The 21,459-nt window shown below is 43.3% G+C and overlaps 1 protein-coding gene across 1 annotated transcript in view; it reads left to right on the forward strand.

Annotated features, from left to right (window-relative positions):
- The window catches only part of LOC118782152 (protein naked cuticle homolog 1-like), a 34,524-nt gene extending 13,582 nt beyond the window's left edge, over positions 1-20,942 (forward strand). Inside the window, exons 4-10 of the mRNA XM_036535435.1 lie at positions 10,800-10,857; positions 15,283-15,386; positions 15,755-15,850; positions 17,068-17,215; positions 17,919-18,000; positions 18,753-18,880; positions 20,323-20,942. Of these exons, the coding sequence (XP_036391328.1) occupies positions 10,800-10,857; positions 15,283-15,386; positions 15,755-15,850; positions 17,068-17,215; positions 17,919-18,000; positions 18,753-18,880; positions 20,323-20,846 (1,140 nt within the window). The 3' untranslated portion in view covers positions 20,847-20,942. The remainder of the gene's footprint in view (positions 1-10,799; positions 10,858-15,282; positions 15,387-15,754; positions 15,851-17,067; positions 17,216-17,918; positions 18,001-18,752; positions 18,881-20,322) is intronic.
- The last annotated feature ends 517 nt before the right edge of the window (positions 20,943-21,459 follow it).

Here is a 21,459-nt window from a genome sequence, read left to right on the forward strand (position 1 = left end):
TGGAACAGTTTCTCTACCTGTCCACAGAGCTAGAAAAGAGTTTAAGATGGTTGGCACACGTGGGCCTTACAGGAAGAAAGGTGTGGCGTGTGAAAGCAGAGGCTGTGCTGTTCAGATTTTTCCTTAATCATACAGCGGCTTCCTTGGGTTTGAGACCAAACACTTGATTGTAATTAAAAATCCTAGTGTTCTGGGGAAGATGAATGGGTGCACTTTGGTTGAGGGCCATTAGAGATGGGGCCATCAAGCCTGTAGTATCTGGTATCTAGTTATTTAGTATAAAAAGGAATATAGTCAGTTGTTTGTTGCACATAATTTCATATCCCATTTGTTAACCGAATACAGTGCAGTCTGCTTATAAGAGACTTCTATAGTAGAATAACTGCGTGTAATGATGCAGTGAGATAGAATTATTCCTTTATAAATGCCATTTACCAACTCTGCTTATAAGAGTCAAGCAATCCACTTATTAGAATCAAGTGAGTCTCACTTAGAACATGTAATGGGGTACTCAATGGATCACCATTGTGCATAATTAATTACAATATGAATACCATGCATATGTTGAGAAATCAGTTGTGCAAGTGCCTGGATGCCAGTCGACATGGCAGAAGAAAGGAAGACACCTTCTACAGATAAAAAATGTTGTCCATTTCAGTGTTATAATATTCTTAAGGCCAATGAAAGAAATTCAGATGAGAAAATGGGCATTCCACAGCCTACACAACTCTTTCTAACATTGTAATGAAGGAGTCTTCATATCATGAAAACAAATACAAACAACAAGACACCACAGGGCCTTCTGTTGTGGAGACGCTCTAAAATAATTAACATTTTATGTTTTAATTTTGTTTAGGACATTGACTTGGTGACTTTGGAGCTCAACCAGGGTCATCGGTTCACACAGTGACATTCAAATAATTAACCTAAGTTATGTTATTTTTAAAAATGATTATTGAAAATAGTAAGTGCTTCAAATATGTTGTTCCATGGTTGAAGAAACTAATTACATTTCTGAGTTAAGAGGAAGATGTTTTTTAAAACAGAAGCATCCACTTTATCCCTTCATTGAGAACAGCACTTTTAAGTGTGAACTGATTATAACAATGAAATAATCTTGGACAGATGTCATTTTGGTAAGCAGATTGCACTGTACTGTACTTAACTAAATGAAATTTTTTTTTTTTTTTTTTTTATCTGTTGCCTCTTTTTGTGTAAACACACTTAAGTGAAAAGTCCTTAATTTCCACACATGTTGTCAAACCTCCCACTGCGTGCTGCTCAAATAAGAGCTCTTTAGTTTCTGATTCCGTTCCATTATGGTGTGTCAACATTGCTACAAAATCCATAATGAATTGCAAAACGGCAGTGAGCTCATTCCACAGGGTGTCTTGTAAAGAATGGAGTAAAGTCTGAAGCTGCTTAAAAAAAAAATCCAGATTTTACACCCTTGACAGGAACATTAGAGGCAGGCTATAGAAGGGCTGATGTAGAACTCTGAAACTGGCTGAATTGATAGCTCCTAAAAGCCAGCCTCTGAACCAGGATCACTGGCATGGACTGAGAGAAGGAATTCAATATTAGCTGTAATATTAACTGCGTCTGGTCTTGCCCTGTCGCTGTAGAGAAGACTCCACTGGAATGTCTGGTCTGGGGGACGGCTATTGCATGGGCCAGTCGGTGATCCCGGCAGAATGGGTTTGATCCATTAGCACCACAATTTCAAGATCAACTTCAAAGGTGCTGTGTGGCTACATAAGAATTTAAAGCTAAGGGAAAGTGTTTGGTTGGATGCACAAATCATCCATATGAGCCACTGACTTGGTGCTCAGTGTGTCTAGATTTACCCTTATGCATTACTGATAATTTATCAGAGAACACCCCAAATTGTCCTTTTAGCTGAGTTAATACAGACATCAAGACGAAGTTGTGTCTAAGATTTGTGATTTGTGAAGTTAGAATGTAAATGTCTCCTGCCGGATTGCAATTCTGGATTTGGTCATGAGTTGTGCAATAATCCTTGCTGAGGATGGAGAGCTGTTTTATGTCATGTTGTCGTCATCTGAGATATTGCTTTCATCCATGTGAAATTATCCCCTTTGAAGCAGTGTTTTGAGCTTGTGCAGACAGTTGCACAATTTCAGATTTAAGACTTTCATACTTGCCATGATTTCAAGGAACCCTGCTTTGTAAACACAAGTTGCAGAGAATTCTGCATGTTCATTGTTGGCTGGGGCAGTTGGGCTGGAAGAAAGACCCTGATCTCGCCAGGCACAGCTCCTGTTCTGTCGTCTGCATAAATGGCTGAACCAAATAGGAGAGTCCACAGGTGGTGCATTCCTGTTGGGGTGAAATAGAGGAAATATGGTGGGTATAGAGAGAAGACGGAACTGCATGGTTGACGAAAAGGGATCTGCGCTGGGCTAGTTTGTCTGATTATCTTCAAGGTATTCATTCACTTTTTGCTTCATCTCGGTGAGTGGCTCATGTGAATCTGGGAACATTTCTGGATATTCCCCCTGTCTGAATTACCTGACGCCTCAGGTAGCCCCCTATTTGGGATGGTTTGGTCCTTTTTTATGTCTTTATATGTGGAAAAACCAAAACAAAACTGCAGTGGGTAAAATATTAATCCAGGTTTGGGATGTCAGGTAAAACACCATGACATCTTTAGGAAAACTAATCCTGTCAGTAGGGTGGTGGATGCATTTGGCAGCATGGGGTTTTGGGAGGTTTTGGGGGTTCACCTCCTGTTATTCTCACTTCCATTTATCTTTGCACTTACCAAGTCTTGAAGTCACAGGGACCCATGGCTAATTAACTCAGTCCAAAAAGTGCCGAGTACACAAGCATATGGGTCACTGCACAGCTGAAGTTCAAATCATTTACGCATGGTCTAATGCTGTTCCAGAAGTACAGAGCAATACACCTACTGTCTCTCCTGTTATCTCTTATTGGGAATGGCATAAAGGAGCTTCCATTTGTGGAGTCTTTTACCTTCAATAATAAACGTTTTAATGGATACAAGGATATGCTGCTTGTATGAAGAAAGTGATCAGTTTACCATGGTGTTTTACACTTTAACATTTAACACATAATCCCGTTCAGAGCTTGACATTTGACACCCGACACTTGCCAAAAAGTGTGAATAATTCAGTTTATAAAGATAAATGGAGGACAGTTTTTAGTTGGATACACCAAGTACACACCAAGAAAACGGTTCAAATGAGGCAAATTTAAAAGAATTTGCACAGTGAAGCACATTGTTTTTTTTATTTTCTCTCAGAGCCACCAACAGTGCTTTTTAGCATGACTGTTGGATGAATGTGTCAAGCTGTATATTCCAAATTTTTTTTTGGTCAAGTGATTTAAAGTGAACATGGTGTCATCAAGGGTGAAACATTTGAATCTCTGTGATTCTCTCTTAGGCTTGACCTGCTGTGAACAATCCAGCCGAGATTTTATGGCTGATGGCATGCATAGCTGACTTGCAAGCCTTGTTCAGCTCTCTCTGCAAAACCAAAACTTAGTGCATGTGTATTTTGGCAAAAGACTGAGCTTTGAAGCTGTCAGCTTGGGTAATCCTCTGAGAAGAAAATGCAGGTGGTGCAGCAAGAGGAGAATCTTAAGAGGTGTGGCCACATCTTCATATATGATCTGAGATCACTTATCTTTTCCTTTGTTTTTCCCTTTCACTTGGGTTTTCTCCATGTGCGCCTCACGTGGCCCACAGTGTTTATGCTGACAGCTGCTCAAGCATCAAGAGTCAAAGGTGTTTTCCAGAACTCAGGAAAGCACAGGGTACCCAGTGCGCCTTTTTATTTTTGCTGTTTTTTTGATGGTGTGCCAGTAATGTCCCAGCTTAAACAGAGAGGCTGTCTTCAGGGAGCACTGGCGCAGCATCAGTGCAAGCTGTCATCGGCCTGTGTGGCGTGGCAGGGAGACAACAGTGTAGTCTTTGAGCCTTGTGGGACGCATGTCTGCACACACGCGTGTGCAATCACTCTCTCACACACACACACACACACACACACACACACACACACACACACACACACACACACTTATTCTCACCTCATCTGCTCCCAGACAAGAGCATTTTCCAGTGAATGTGATCAAGTCTTTCCTGGAGCTGTCCATCACTCCATTCGGTGCGTATGTCTCAATGTGCCTGACAGTCAGGGTGATGCTGGAGTGCTGACAGAAACTTTGACTGACAGCTCCATGGTGGTCAGGATAGACTCTGCCTCTCTCTGAGCACAGAGACATGCTGCATCTAAAGTGGGGGAGAAACATGACAACATCCTGACCATGCAATGCCAGGATCCACTATCTGATGTTCTCGTTTGGTCATGGATGAATAGTTTTTACAATTTTTAGACAGCTCTGCATGTTTTTGGAAGCTTTATTATTTTATTTGTAAATATGGGTTTCGGTCCTCCTTAATTATTTATGGGCATGTCATAGGCTTGGTTTATTTCCTTTGACTGCCAAATCAAACAGTCCAGGAACCTCTCCAGGAATTTTGTTGCAATGCTGTAATGCTGCACAACACATTCTGCTAAGATTTCGAAATAAATCACTTTTGTTTGTTTAAGTTTTTTTTACAGCTTTAAATACTCCAGGGACTTAACAACCCTAGTCCTCTAAGCCCTGAAAAATCTCTGAAGATTCTGGCATCTTCCAAAATTGAAGTGCTTTATACTTTGCTTTCCAAAGTAGATTAAATATCATGTCGGGAAAATTAGTTTTAGTGTTCCCTGATGCTGAAGAACACGCTTGTTTATACATCAGCTGGCTCTTCATAATGCATTAAAGCCCACGGCCAGAGCCAAAAGTTCAGAGCTGCCCTCACAGTGCTGGACTGAAGAGCTGCTTGAGTTTATACAGGCAGTTCTTTAAATGCACACTTGGAAAACACACTATCCTGAGGTCCAAAGTCTTAAAGAAATCTCTGTGAAACACAGAGAATCTGTCCCAGTTGCATGGAAAGTCCTTGTGTTCAAGGTATCAAAAGCCCAGGATGTTTGTCACCTTGGTGCTGATAGGGTGGTTGCTGCATCTGTGGATGCCAAAGTTAATCTGCTGTGAGCCTGGTAGCTCAGGATCATCTTTCTTCATATGTTTTATGTTACCTCAGGCTTGTTGGGATCCTGAGGACTGCATATTGTCACATTTATCAGATTCATTTACAGTACTTGATCCATAAAAATGGGCCTTCATTCAATATGGTGTGGATTTATCAGTATGAATTATCAGTATGAAGACATGAAGTGTATTTCAGAAGAAAGAAAAAAGAAAAATGAGGGGGGGGGGGTTGCTGAACGTGATTCGGGAAGGACTCAGCCATATATTTCTCCCTTCTCGCTGAGATGGATGGCATAGCGCTGCAACACGTGTTAGGCATTAATTTTTAAGGATTCTGTTACTCTACAGTATTGTTGGTTGTATAGTCCTGCACCGCTTAATGTCCATTCGGACAACGTCCGTTCGCATATACGTCCGTAGTCCCATAAGGTTATAATAAAGTTTAAAAACCCGATCGCAGAATGGGACGTGGTCGGGACGACTACGGGACAGGACGACGGCAACGCTTCCTGCACGCAACACGTGTATCTCGTGTCTCATGGAAATAATGGTAATGCTAATAATGGTACAGTACATAGTATAGGCCTACCATATACTGTATATAGTATGGTGTTCACAAAACGTCCTATTTCACAGAACGTATTGTGGACTTTAAGCGATGCATGGCTGCATTGTTATTTGTTAATAATAAAAAAAAACATTTTTCAAAAGCTTTGGTGTGTTTTATGCATGTTTGTAATCCCCAGGGGTTTGGTTGAACGAGGTTCTATCTATGCAGTTTTTGTGACATAATAACAGCATAATAACAATTTTTCTTATCATGGATAAATTATAGACCTACATAAATTCTCATAATGATAGGCTGCGAAACAGAGACAACAAAGCGCGCCTGACAAAGCGCTGCGAAACAGAAGCGCAGAAACAGCATACTAGCTCCAACAAATTTAAGATTTGAGATTTATATTTAGAACATTTATATTTTTATATAATTTCTTAATTGTCATTTCTCAGTACTTGCATACATTGAAACAAAATTTGTCCTCTGCATTTAACCCATCCTATACACTTATCGCCGTCTCTGCTGACGGAGCCGCGTTATTTAAAAATGGTCTCATGCCCCTCCGGAAGCAGGGTGACAAACTTAGCTAGGGGTCGGACGAAACCATTACATCCTCTGTTCGAGTCCCAAAGTAGGAACTACGCGATCGCCGGCTACTTTCCCATCACCGTGACGTTCAACTGCTGTGAGTGAGAGGGATGTCAGGTGCCCAAGCTTAGATGGTATATATTTCCACATTTTAACAGTGCAATTAAAAAGTATAAATATAGTAGACAAGAGTGTGCTGACAAAATGTATTTTGCAGTTCGCCTTCATTGATAGCCTACACTTACAAGAAAAAAAGGAATATCCGAATCCCAAAATTGAAAACCGACTTCCTACCCAACAAACGAATATCCGAATAGTCAAATATTCGGGTCCAGCCCTAACAGTTAGAAATAAGACTGCAGACGATCTTCAGATAGGCTTAAAGGGGGAAATCAAGTGCAATGCAAAAGAGAAAGCAATGTAGGTGACTAATCCACTTTAAAACTGAATGCAAGTTCAATCAAGTCCAAATAAATGTGTGCTGGTCTTCCATACTGGTAGATTTCAGGTGCTGAATCCATGATCACCAATTGATTGAGTAATAATTTATAATAAATTGCTAAATAAATTCATTTTACGTTACTATGGGAACACTGTGGGAATTGATAAAGGCTACTTTTTGGTTTGTGTAGTGTAATAACTTAGTCCTGCAGATAATAACAAACAACGACTGCTGATGTGGGGTGATGAAAAGCTTTGAACACTTGGCCTTGTCTCTCACAATGTGTTTCCCTTTTGCTGAGATCCTGTTTTAACCTTTGACCCAATGGACAGAGGTCGCCATACCACACCCTAATTGGCCCCTTTGCTCTACCACATGACTTTGAGATGGAAAGTTGCTTTTGGACCTGTATCATCACTGCTTATTGACTTGTTCTGCACTGAAAGGGGTGTTACATACCTCAAAAACCAACTAAATGGATAGTTTGTTCTTTAAGTATTTGTCAGTTTTTGATCAAAAGATTAAAAAGATAGCAGAATGTAGCAGAATGGGTCTGAGGCAACTTTTTCTGTCGGGTGAAACCAACAGTTTGAGAAAGAAACTGACAGGGGGAAAAAGGTGGTCACATGGTACAGGGGGAGTCACAAGGGGGAGATCGACATTCGTTGACCCTTGGGAGGCATTGGGGTTAGGGTTATGCCATCCGGGTCATAAGTGAAGTTCATGGAATTCGGGGAGCTCTAACTGTAATTAACACAGAATGAGGACAACTCAAAGTGCTAGGTGCAACAAGAAGGACAACCTTAATAATAATGAATCACTAGTAATGGGCATTAAAGAGATGGAGATGGTGTGTAACCTGTATGCTGACACATTACTCATTGTGCAGAAGATCAATGAAATGCAAGGGGAATGCTCTTAAACTACAGCTCACTACATACATTTCACTGCAGTTCAGACATAACTAGTTGCTGGAGCTCTCCGGCTCCTTATGGTGAGGTCACATGAAACAAGAAATTAAATTGAATTCAAAACATGCTGCATATTTTTTCTCTCAATCCAGTACTCTCAAAACCACAGAATTGTATTTACTTGTTGTTATTTTATTGAATGTGAAATCAAGGAGTTTCCTGCTTCTATCTTGCCCCTTTTTTGCAATAACAAGGCTGAAATTGCACCAGTGCAGCTGCTGTCCGTCACAGTGGACAACAACCAATTAGCACATTCCTGTTTCCTCAGTTCTCATATTCTTGGCTAACCCCTCCATAATTTGGTGTCATTTATCAAGAACTGAAGTGTGCGCCATACAGTCTGTGTGTGTGTCTGTGTGTGTGTGATCAGAAGGGGACATTACAGTAATCAAAGCCCTGCTTCTTGTTACATTACAAGGCCCCAACTCTGCTGGGAACAAGAGGAATGTTAATTGAGGGTGGAGATTTTGGGGGGTCACTGGGCTTGTTTATTGTCACCAGTTGTTTGGGAAAAATCGTTCCCTATCCCGAATGAATACAGTTGTGTGCTGTGCTACATCTCAGTAGTGCTGAGCCATCCTGTAGAAGTTTGGGGTAGCTCTGGTTTTGGAGCTTTTAAACTCACTGGACAATAGGGAACTTCATATAATTGGAAGGAGAGTGACCAAGCTTAAGCCTCACAGTACTGTGTTCATATTGGAGACAATACCTGCCAAATGTGTCTTTTAACTGGCTGTCTCTTAATAGTTGTCAGTTGTTTGAGCTCTAAAACTGATGTTTACCTAGGAGAACCTGTTCTTGCTAATCATGTGCTGTTAGCTAATAACTGGATCAGTACTGTGGTGGTGGATGTCTTGCAAGGCATTATTACATCTACATTACATTACATTATTGGCATTTAGCAGGTACTCTCATCCAGAGCAACTTATATTAGTTACAGTTTTTTTTTTTAAAACGATGTTATCCATTTATACAGCTGGATATTTACTTTATTTATTTAGTTACGGGTCTTACTGCTTAATCACTATGCTATACTGCCTCCCCATACTCTTTGTACTCTTTGTCCACCTGTACGTTTCAGGGGTTGAAATGGAGTGCCAGGTTGTCTGCTTGGTTCTCGTATCTTTCGGTTCTGCCTGAATTTTGCTGACAAAGCCTCAGGGAGCAGAGCTGTGCCATGCCCTTACACTGCAGCCATTTGAGGGCTGTCGTAACGCATTAGTAGTAACTGTCACCATGCGTTACCATCTGTATGGTATCTGATTTTTAATTCCTGTTTACTGTTTGACCAGACCATATTGGTTGGGTTCAGGAAAAGTTTAAATTGGAAGCTGATAAGGTTTCAGTGTAGAAGTACTGACCTGAGGTTTTACTGCCTTGTTTGTGCATTTTTCCCCAGGGTGGCCACCCACTGCGCTGTAAACCTAGCAGAGACTAGCCAGAGCTGTGATAATCTTACAAGAGCTGACCTTGGCTCCTCTGGATTAAAGGAAATTCCCTGATAGACTGTCAGAAATTCCCTGATAGACTGTCTAATCTAATCCACATTTGAGAGATCTCTTTCCTCATTGATCGCGGTGCATTCTGTATCTTTTGCAAGGATTAAAAGATTGTTGGAGTGAGAAGAGGCCCAGGTGTATTTGAGAACACAGATTAAACCTGTTCACAAGTTTCACAGTATGGGCGTCCTACACAGACAGGACCACTGTGAATTCCCTCTCATTTACACCAGTAAATCCCAAGGTCGTTTCCTCTTCACTAGTGCTGCCTCTAGACAGCTGTCTTTTACTTCTTTATGTCGCCTCAAGACTGAGCAATGCTTTTTTGGTGTGTACCTGTGTGAGGTGTACAAGGATGTGGTGTTAAGACTCTGGAAGGGTTTGTGGAAGTAACTGGGGTCTGCTGTAGTGGTGGTGAGACAGCAGTGTGAGCTTCACTGACACGAAGGGACTGGAAAGCCTGTGTACTCCCTTAACTTTCATCTCTCAGCCAAACCAAATGAAAAATGTCTGCAGGAAATGGAGCACCTTGTTTATTTATTACTCATTTGGTATGTGTGGATGGTGCCATATGTGAATAGTATACACAGTGTGAATGTGCTGCAGAAAAGAGGAGTTTTAGGTACATTTTATATGTTTGGTGACTTTTTCTTTACTGGACGTTTACATTTAGATGGACATACTATACTCACAAAGGCTAGATTTATAAACGTCTGGAATTTCCAATCAGTCAGTTTCTCTCAAAATCCCAACCTGCAGTGGATATATTTCAAATATTTCAAAGCAAGGTGTTAGTACCTCTTTCCTCAGAAACTGTTCCAGAGTTCTTTCAGTGGAGTGATAACAAATTATTTTGCCATTAATGAGGGAAAATGCTACTCTCAATGCCCCCCCCCCCCCCCCCCCCCCCCGTTCTTACCCAAACCAAAAGCAGATATGGCTGTCTGAAGGCATCAAGGCTTTATAACCCAGAGGCAGGAGGGCTGACTCTTGGTAGGCCTCCCATAGTTGATGGGAGGGAACTGTGTGGTGCCACTAGGGGGACACAGTCAGGAAGTTTAGTTTTTGAATCAGTTGGGGAAAGAAAACATGAAGTGAGCAGCTGCTGCAAAAGGACATTTAATGTTTTTGCTCATGCTTTGAAGTTTGAAACCAAATTGTTTGGGGAGTGGGAGGGACTCCTGCTTACATCTACATACATGGTTGTAAAAGAGGGCAACAGCAGGCAATGAGTTGTAGATGAGGTGGGGGTGGGGAACATAATTAATGAGTGTAATTCCAGCAGTGCATCACACATGTGGTCCTGATGCAGCACTGCTGTCTCCTTCACACATATGTCATGGTGTCCTCTGGAGTGTGTTCAATGGCCACGACCACTGGGCCCTTAGGGCTTGTTTCTACATTAAGGCATCAAGAACAAAAAAGAGATTAATCTGGTGACTACAAGTATTGCTGACAAGTAACTCAGCCACTTACCTCCCAGCACGGCCCATGAGAGGTCAGGAAGCAGTTTCTGTGTGACATTGTGCGTTTGCTTTCATGGTCATCTTTAGTTTCACCTCCATGGTGTTAATCGGTGTGTGTGTGATTAATGTGTATCCCATCTGTTGTGCGCCTGGTGTGTAACATGGATGTCTGTCTCCTTTCTCCAGGACCCCTCAGATGAAGCGTGTGGAGAAGGGATCAGTGATGAACATTACCGCTTAGAAGGTAGGCCGCCCTGGGGTCACGACCCCTCTAATCCCAAAAAAATGTGCTGATGAGATGGATGACGAGGCGGGGGAGAGCGGCAGACGAGGCGGCCTGAGAGCCCCAGAATATTCAGACAGAGCTCTCCCCAGCCCCCTTTTCTCTTTCCTCAACCCCTCCTGTATTCCCTCTCTCTACTCCTTGAAACCCTTGGTATTTAATCTCGTCCTTCTCCCCTGGCTGTCTGGTGTGCCCCTGGATTAAAGGCTGTGTGAAGTGAGAGGCCGTCTGCATTGGATCCTTTCTTTTGAACTCAGAAGAAAAAAAGAACCAAGAGTAGGAGCTCTGTTTCATGGGGCTAATGCTGGGATGGAGTCAGGGTGGAGTCTAGGTGGTGTAGGGACGTAGTTCGGTGGAGCAGATAGTGTGCGGCCCACTTTCACCATTGTCATACAACAGGATCTATCTCTTCTTTAAATCAGACAGGAGTGTGGAACTGACTGACTTTTTCCAGCAAAAAGTTATGTTATAAGCTTTTATGAAATTCCTACAGCACTGTAAACAATGTATACAGTGCGTCTATGTGCACACAATACATCAGCGTCTTATATTTAAATATTTAAGGTTGGGTTGATTGATTGTTCAGTCTGTAAGACCATGCAAAGAAACTCCCTATCATCCCACAGTGTAACAAGCGAGTTTAAAATTATACACGCTTGTAAAATGCTCTTTATGACCGCATGCATTCCACTTCTCCCATAGACCTGCTGATTGCTGCACCCAGAGACCAGGAGATCTTGTGACTGCTTTGCAGTCCCTCTCCACACTGGAACGCTCATTTAGCTTTGACTTGAAGCTTGAAAAGGCCAGCTGGGTTTGTGGGGGAGAAGAGGGTCAGGGAAAGGGTATAACACTGATACCACGGTGGGGTTTTGAATGGCCCAAGCGCAGCTGAAACACACCCCTGGCCCAGTACTCACTCTGTTGGGCTAAGGTGCTGCTTCCATCTCATGCTCTGTCACTGGAGATGGACTTGGCACTCAGGCAGTAAAAGCTACCAACTGGGCTGCAACTGAGATGGGGGTGATACTGTCAGGAGGAATGCTGTATGCTTTGCTGGGCTTCTTGGCACATGCTGGAACGCTAATGCTGGGCTGATAAGGAGTTCGTATAAGATTATTGCTACACTGCATTAAAGAGAAACTGAAAGAAACTAAAAAGTAGAAGGAATGTGATTTGTTCTCTCTCGCTTAGATAAATCATTATTTTTTGTGTCCACTGTCTGCAACCTGTCACAGTCCCCGAAAGTCATTGCTGGTCCTGATGTTTGCTGTAGTGGCACTAAAAAATTAAAACTAAAAAAAAACACTGCCTATTTAACCATATTTAGACCACAGTAGTTACTGAAGTTTACTTTGTGAAAACACATTTTCCACAATCAGAAATTGTGGTTACATTGGGCCAAGGGATTCCAATGTATTTTCCCTTGTAATCACCCCACCCCATTATCTATATGGTTATCACTGTGTTTTCCTTTTGTATGTATAAATATGTATAAATGTATAAATATGTATAAATAACTCACATGTCAGTTGTAAGCTGAGAGATGTATTGCAGTCATGTTGTACTCCTTTAAACGTTGAATTTTCCCACCATCAGCTAAAACCTGCTTTCAGATTTATATAGTGATGAGTAATTTGGGATAAAACATTCTTAAAATCATCATTTCAAATTTGTGGACGAAAATGATGTTATTGACCTGCCTACTTTGAAATTATGTCCATATTGCTGAAATGTCTGACAGTATGGCTTCCACCATTTCTGTTGTTGTATGTTCCATCACAAGGCTCTTGTCTGGAGTCTTCCCCAGATGTGTCCCATTTTTCAACGCTTTCCTTCCATCAGGATGTGTGCGCTAATGCCCCACAGGCAAAATGTCGTGCAAAGCAAGGGCTCCCTCACTAACACTTTTCTTGTTCACTTGGATTGGGACAGAGTCTTGGTGTGAACATCAGTACAGGCCAGCAGGTGATCAATCTGAGAAAACATGCTGGGTTCCAAACACCAGCCTGTCTACCTACTGCTTGGCAGTGTCACTCCCTTCCCACATCTCCTCAGAAGGGCTGTATGAGGTGGACATGCAGTCCTTGACCATCTCAAAGCCTGTAGTGTTTTTTTTTTTAAGTTCATGAGGTAGACTAGTGGGACAAGTGGCCCTTGTTAGCCAGACCTGAAAGACTTAAACGTGTGTTGTTCATAAAAGAGCTCTCAGCTGGAGAGGTGGAAAGACTGAGCATGACTGCGCGCCTGTGACCAAGCCAAGGGGGATCGGGTTTCATTTCTGAGGCGTATGAAAGGGGCCGAGAGAGAGGGAGGGGTGGAACAAGAGACACGCTGCTCATAAGGCCCCTGACACAGATAGAATCCTTTGGGGAGGAAGCTGGAGTCACACCTGGGAGGGCTTTTATTTCTCATGCAATCGACAGGAATATATGCTGAAATCACTTTCCATATGGCTTCAGCTCCCATACTGAGTGTGTGGGGATACTAAGCGCATTCTGGCAAATTAATCACAAGGAATGGAAAAAAATATGTGCTAAAAGAAGGTGAAATGTCTTCCCACCTGCTGTGAAACCATTGATATAGCTGGAGAGAGGAGGTACAAAATGAATCCCCATAATTCACTTTACTTGTACAACTTCCAGTGCTACCACTGAGCTTGTGAGTGACTTTGTGATTTTTAACTTTCATTGGGGTAGTTATGGAAGTTGACATCTTTAAGTGTTCACGAATGGGCAGGTGGCGCAGAAAGTCATCCATGCATGTGAAAGGTGACAGCCTTTCTGACGGTAGCCTGAAAGTGGGGTTCCATCAAACACAGAATTCCTGGAGTCATCCGTCTGTGGTCAACGCTGGCCAGTCCTTCATCTGATACAGTGCAAAATCCCCTCATGTTGGCCATCTTCAAAGGCTTGGCCTGTTTCAGCGACAGGAAGTAGGAGCAGGAAAGCAGATTAAAAGATTCCTTATTTGAGCATTTCATTACTACCAAGATAACCATCTCCTGAAAATACAGCTTGCAACATAACAGATTGCCTATGCACAGTGTCCCCTTTGAGTTCATCAGATGATCAAAAGACAGGCCTGATGTTATTTGCCTCTACTTGGTAAAGCTCCCCAAGATCATTTTTTCCCCTCATTCTCCCATTTTCTGCTGGGGAATGGGACAGGTCGTCTTTGATCTGTTGGGAATGAGAGAGGAGGGGGAAAAAAAGAGGGCTGTTGTGGCCTTTTGGCTAACACAACAAACAGTGTTTAAAATTTAACTTTGCTTAATTAATTAGCGATTCCGTTTTAAAGCTGTCTGATCTTTATCCAAAAGGCATCTTGGAGCTTGAGAATAGAACTTCAAAGTACAGTGGGAGAGACTGTGAAGGAAAGCATTTAATCTGCCACTTGCACCTATGGGAGAAGGCCGGTTTTGTAACTCCTCAGATGTTATTTGGACCGGTAGTGTTTAACATCTACATTATGAATTTAATGGACAGATCCAAACACTGAAGGTGGAACTCAGCCTACGTGTGGCTGCATTTTATCCATAACACGAGCATTTTTTTATTCTTTCACATTACGGGTTTAGTGGTTACTAATATTAATCAGTGTTGGGTAATAATTGAAAACAACTGTGAGTTGCTTACATTTGTTACACACAGGGAAAATCACAACAGCAGTGAGATTGAACACCCATCTTTGATTAGGAGTGCACATGGAGCCTCTTATATAATATCTGGGTTGCAATTGTCTTTTAGTTTTTTCATTTCTCACTTAATTTCCTGTGTAGTCAAGAAATAAAATGAAGAAATCGAATAGCCGGTAACCCACAGTAGATGTTAGTAATGACAAGATGCCATTATATAGTTTGGGTAGAATTGGAGATGTAGATGATCCCAGAGTTGGACATTATAATCAGACGTGTTAATGACAGTGCAGGGACTAACCTGACCGAGACAGAGGTTTGCGCTTGTAATGGTAGTATGGTAGTGGTAATGTGCTTGCCCCCCCAGCCTGACCTTGAGCACAGCGCCCATCATGTTACCTTGCCCTCAGAGTACAGCAGCAGGTGGAGGCTAACAGCTCCAGTGCGGTGCCTTTGATGTCCAGACACTGTCTTTACTAGAACATTACCTCTTAGCTCTCTCCTCCAGCTAGGGAATCCCCCCCCCTGCTTACTGTCTGTTAAAAGGTCCCTGGAGGGTGGGTGGGGGCAAATGAATTGCATTAGAATTAATTTTCCCTTAAGTCTTGGCTTGCTTTTATTTTTTTATTTTTAAGAAAAAAAAAATCTATTCTATTCTCCCTTCCAAAATGCTGCTTGTGCACTTCACAAAGCGCACAGCAGGTGCGTTTCTCCCTGCCTTGATTAATGCGACCGTGTGCCCCCTGCAGTGGCTCTCCCCCCGGAGAAGACGGACAGCTGCTGGGCGGAAGACAAGATCCAAGAGAAGGAGAGCCAGGCACCCGAGGTGGCCAAGAAACAGCTCAAGTTTGAAGTGAGTGCAGAGCCGAGAACACAGTAGGGCTCCATTTATCTGTGTCCCAGAGGAGGAAACAAACGTGCTAACATATGACGGCTGTAATAGAAGCATTAGAACAATATTCAGCACAGTTAATTTCATTAGCAAATTCAAAGCATGCATTCAGCTGTATGAATGCTATCTGGTAGTTTGTGCTGGCAAAGTTTTCTTGAGCGCTGTTTCTTGAGAGACTGTTCAGAGAGGGGTCAGGAGTATAGCATTAATATGCACACACAAGTGCTCCACCTTATGCACATATTTACATTCATACACACAAACCAGGCTTGAGCATCCACACTAAGTGCATTTAAGTGTTTGTATGTGTGTTTGCATGTGTGCTTCAGGAACTGGAGTGTGCTGTCTCTCTGGAGGAGGACAACAGGCAGGAGTGGACATTCACCCTGTATGACTTTGACAACAATGGCAAGGTTACCAGAGAGGTACGAGCCTCTTCCCTATAATGCAAAACCACACACTTGCCTACACATACTGTTGACACCTCCCTTCCCATTTTCTCTGTGGACTGTATTTTACAATAAATGTGAAATGCAATTGTCTTCATGGCATTAAACCCAGCCATTTCACGGCTGGTAGATGAAAAAAGTCTTGAAAGTTTAGTGCGCCTAAGATGCTCAGTTGCTGAGCTGTAAGTGATGAATTCCGGATTGTAAAGATCTAAGGCTGCAATCAAAAAGGCCTGTTTTTTTGGGATTGAGTTGAAACAGAGTGAAGACTCTTGAGCTGTCCTCTGTGTTGTTGGATCTCCAGCTTCCCTGGCATTGCCCCCGGCCCTGCAGCACATGAGACGGCAGACGGCTCCAAAAAAATAGCTGCTTTTTATTTCTTCACACATACAAAAAAATGGAAAGGGAAAATGACAGAGAAGGCTTTTTTATTTCGCCTTTTGAATCCATATCTCGATGTGGTCCCTAAAGAACACCTAATAGTCCTTTATGCTGGAGTTAGGGAGAGAAGGAAGAGGAAAGACGCTGGATCTCAGATGCATCTTTTGAAAAAGACAGAGCTAATAGGGGCAAAACGGCCTCATTTCAGAATCATTTTGTGAGCCCGTTACTCCACAGTGACAGTGTAGGGAGCATTTGTGGCAGAACTGTAATTACCTTCCAAGGGAAAACGCTAATAAGACTTGAAACATGTATAATTAAACCTAATGTTTTTTTCATCCAGGGAGTTGAATGTTACATGCTTCCTAAACAGGCTTTTAAGCCTTAAGTGTCTCCAGATATCTTGCGAGTCTCTGAGTGTTATTTGGCTGTTGTCCTCCGGGACAGCGCTCTGCCAGTCGTGCAGTCTTCATGCAGGGAGCACCATGGGTGCAGCAGCCTCCCTAACAGTGCTCTAAATCATAGACATTCTCAAAGAGCAGGAACAGGAGGGTAGCACTGATATAGGTCTGCAGTGCAGGTCTCCCTGTGTAATCCAATATTGCTTCTTTTCCCCTTTTCATCATATGTCTTCACACATTTGGTTGGATGTGCCCCCCACCCTTTGTTTGTGTTACTGGGTTTAAGGAAAAAGTAGTTCTTCTACTCTGTTGACTATAGAACACCACTTCAAAACCGTCAGAAATGCATACGTTTGCTGATGAGATTTTCATGCCGCTGGTATTCTGACGTTGTGACATCAATTCCTCCAGGACATTACCAGCTTGCTGCACACTATTTACGAGGTGGTAGATGCATCTGTAAACCACTCCCCCAGCACCAGTAAAACCCTGCGGGTCAAGCTGTCCGTGGCCCCGGACTCCAGTCAGAAGTGGAAGAGCTCGCTGCAAAGCGCTGCAGGTACAGATAGGAGGGAGACTTCCTTTACCTCCCGTGTACATTTCCAATCTCCTGTTTATTCTCACACCGACAGGTACAGGTTGCAAGCTTGTCAAATTCCTCTGTCTCTCCATTTCTCCAACGCAATGGGGTTCATTTTTAATGATCGGAGCAGTGACAGCCTGGAGAACCCCCCATTGTCTTCAAATGCTATAAGAAATTCTTTAGAGGTGAACATATTCCTTTTGATAGCTGCAGAGATTGTTTCCTAGGGCGTGTTTCAACACTTGTGGTGGAAAAAAATCTACATTTATGTTAAACAACTTTTCTAACTTCAAACTTGGTAAACAAGTTGAAAAAGTGAGCTGGGATAACTTATCCTTGTTTGTTTACTTCCCGTTGTTATGGCTATTTTTATCAGTCTCAGAATTCAAAGTAGCGGCCTTTGAAATTGGCACTGTCGTCATGCTAATTTCAAACTACATAAGCCCTCCTTCCCATAATGAACTCTTGGTGATGTGTTTTTTTTTTTCATTTTCTGCTTTGTATGAGCGGTAAAGTTGAAAATAGAATAAATGAAGCATTGTTTTTTTTTCTCTTTTATAAATCTTCAAAGTAAAAGCCTGTGAACAAAGGTTTCTTTCTTTAGAGGGCTTCTGTGACGGCAGTGTGCCGTGCGGCTGTTTAATGTAGCTCTCTTTGATAATGGCCTGATCTCTCCCAGACACTCCCCACTCTCGACAGAAGGCAGACAAGTGTATTGAAGACCCCAAAAACTTCGATAAAAAGATCCGGGCCCCGCTCAGGTACAGTATGTCCACAGCCAGTGTTTGGGTCAGAAGGTCAAAAAGCCAGCTTACACAGAGTTTGCACAGTTAAAACTCATGTGTACTCATATGCATGTGAATTTGCTCAAATATTAAAACAATGCAGAGGCGCTCGTAAAAATGGCACAGACGAAAGCTTTGGAGTAGGGCAGCGATTCAGAGCAGTTTTGGCACTTGTACTGGGTTTGGACTGGAATGGCAGCAGACTTTTGACACATGCCCAAATGCAGTCACGCACAGAAGAAGTAGTCTATAAAATAAATCAAGAACATGTACAAAACCAAAGCAAAGAATTATCATCACGGTCACAGATGGAATCTGCTCCTGCATCGTCTTTCTCTGTGTAGACTGATTGTTGAGCCCAGGGACAGGCCTGTCTGTGCTCTGATGCGCTTCACTTTGAGCTGGTCCAGAGGCCATGTGAGCTGCTTTGCTGCAGAAGAGAGCACACACAGCAGCCCTGCTCTTTACTGCTGCACTTTGATCTGTCTATGTATCAGGGCTTCGTGGAATGCCTGGCGCTCACCCTGAGCAGTAGGTGTCAGGACCTGATTGTGCGTTCCTAACAGCTGCTGAAGGCACAGTGCAAGGCATCTGTGTTTGTTATCGGCTCTCTCTGCAAGTCTTTTCAATGGGTCGCCAGAGCCTGCTACTTGCAGTGCAAGTCTGGGGGGGGGGGGGTGCTACGGGGTTAGAAGATCCAACCAGCTGAAGTCTTGTCTTGTCTATAGACGTCATCACAGTGATCACCACACCCAGCAGGGCTGCCAGCGCCACTGTGTGGACGAGAACCTGGAGCGCAGGAACCATTACCTGGACCTGGCAGGCATCGAGAACTACACATCCCGCTTTGGTTCAGGTGGGTCTGTGATGGTGGAAACAGGTCACTTTGCCAAGGGACTTGGTTCTGCTCTGAAGCAATTACAATTGGTCACCAACAGCTGGTGGAGATTTTTTCTTTTCAGGCTTACATAGAACACCAAGGTGGTGGTGGCAGTGATGAGGGATAGTGCAAGTGAGTGATGATGTGACTTTTGTTGTTACAAACCCATTAAGCACAGACCACCTCCAGACCCCCTTCCTTAGCTGTGAAAATAGATTCATCATGGCCAGTTGTTTAATGTGACCTGCACCAGTGATGATTCACCCAGATTTGTTTCACAAAAGTCAAAGACACTTAATGGTGTTAATGAAAATACCTGAAAATCTTTGAAGTACACATAGATGTGCTGAACTGCAGTTGCACACGTTGCACTGCCACAAACATTGCTGGAACTTTTGGACTTAATACAAACAGCCGTTAATGATGACAGAAGCAGATGTGCCAAGGAGCACATGTTAAACACATAAGGTGCAAGCTGCAGTCTCATCGGGGAGCAAGTAGATAAATTCACTGCATTCGTTGACTATTAAAAAGCAATACGCTTTTCAATTGTCATGCTCTGTTTGTGGTGCCTGCATACAAACTGTGAGCTGTTTTGTACACTTTGTATGGTTAAGACACTATGCGGCAAAAGCATACCTCCCAGTTTGTGTAACCTTTCTACAGAGTCACCTAATACTGTAACACAGATACCCAGCTTTGCACTGGGTGCTTTGCCCTATGACGTTGTTGCTCCCCATTGCTAGACAGGATAGCACTGAGCTACCTTTTTATACTGTTACATATGGCAAAGAAATGAGTAACATCATGAAAAGCTTCTCCCTTGTTTGATGTATAGCATGAACAGTAACAAAATTCATAGCGATATAGAGCTGTAGTCATTCACATGTTGCTCTCAAATGACCAGTTGCACAAAATTCATTATCTTTTCTTAAACAGCAGAATTATATTTTTGTTCCATTGCTGTGAAATATTTTTTAGCTTCAGCCAAATATTTATATATGTGGAATAAAGACAGAGATGTGATGCAATGTCATTATCTCTTATGAGGGGATTTCTAATGTTTCTTTACATGATTAGCATTTAACCAAATAATATTGATGATGTGTATGACAGATGTGGCCTCTTTAGTTGAGTTAAAAAAATATAAAAAACAATGTAGTACTGACAAAATTGGACCAATAAGCCATGGATATGGCAGATTTGCAACTGCAAACAGTTCAGAATGGACACACACATGGATAAACACAAATACAGGCACTAAATATGTATTTTGTGTAATGTGTAATGTGTTTACCTAACCGCAGGATAGCAAATCTTCATTATGGTAAACCAATTTAATAATCTGATTGCTGGCAATGAAATTTAAATTGAAAAACATTTAAAGACCTTAACATTAAAATTTTGTTGCATTGCAGGGCCTAGCACAGAGCCAGCAGCTGTGGGTCAGACCAGATCTCGCTCTCATGAGCCGGAGAATGGCCACTCTTACTCACACCATCGCCGCTCGCAGGCTGCTGAGAATGTAGTCCACAGTCTCCCGGCCACGGAGACTCTCTGCCCCCGGCCACGAGGCCAGGAATTAGGCAGACATGCCCTGCGCTCACCCAAGACCCACGGCCGGACGCCCACTGCGCAGACGTCTGGGAGAGCCACAAGGAGCCGGGGAGCCCCTCCCCCACCAGCACTGCTAAGCTCCAACCCCCCATACCAGTCCTCCGTGCCCTACAAGAGGCACAAACAGAGGGTCAAGGAGAGCCAGCAGGCATACCGGGCTCTGGGCTCACTGGGGGCCCCAGGGGCAATGGTTGAGAAGGAGCAGGTGCGTGACCTTCCCAGCATGCTGCTGTATGAAGGTGGCCTGGGCCAGGTGGTGCAGAGGCACGAGCACCACCACCATCATGAGCACCATCACCATTACCACCACTTCTACCAGTCGTGACTCACCTTACCATGCAGTATAAGCACCATACCCACTACATGTGCATATTCAGAACTCTGTACAAAAGCAACTGCAGACTGCTGGAGGGAGGACCTCTCCTGGGGCTGAGCTGGGGGGGGTGAGGGTGGGCAGGCGTAGGGGAGGGGCTTTCCTGATGGGTGCTGTGAGAGAGACAGCAGCAGGAGGAGAGGGGTGGAGAAAGCCCAAGGTATTCTGAGGGGTACGAGTGGGTCATGTGTCGCCAGGCTTACAGGGTTCTTGGGAATCCGCAAGCTTTGCTCTCACATGGTCGGTGCTAGAAGCCGGGGAGTGGGTGCATGTAGAGAGACGGGGCTTTTGATAGAGCCCTGTGTTCTCTCCTAAGGGTTTCAGCCCTGACCTTTCTCTGGTTTTCTGAAACCCTGGCTGTTGAACTGCACACTTAAAGCTGCGCCTTGATTTGAGGAATGGGTGTGGGGTGGGGATGGGGAGGGGGAGGGTTGTTGGGTGGAATGGAAGGACTTTTATGTTGTTTATGAAGGAAAGGATGGGATCAGCAGCAGAGATCCTGCAGGGCTCTCAGCATTGCCTTAGTGAGGTGGGGGAGACTGCTGGGGGACCAGTCGGCCCTGGG

Source organism: Megalops cyprinoides, chromosome 8, assembly GCF_013368585.1.
Source record: "Megalops cyprinoides isolate fMegCyp1 chromosome 8, fMegCyp1.pri, whole genome shotgun sequence".
In the NCBI taxonomy this organism is placed as follows: domain Eukaryota; kingdom Metazoa; phylum Chordata; class Actinopteri; order Elopiformes; family Megalopidae; genus Megalops; species Megalops cyprinoides.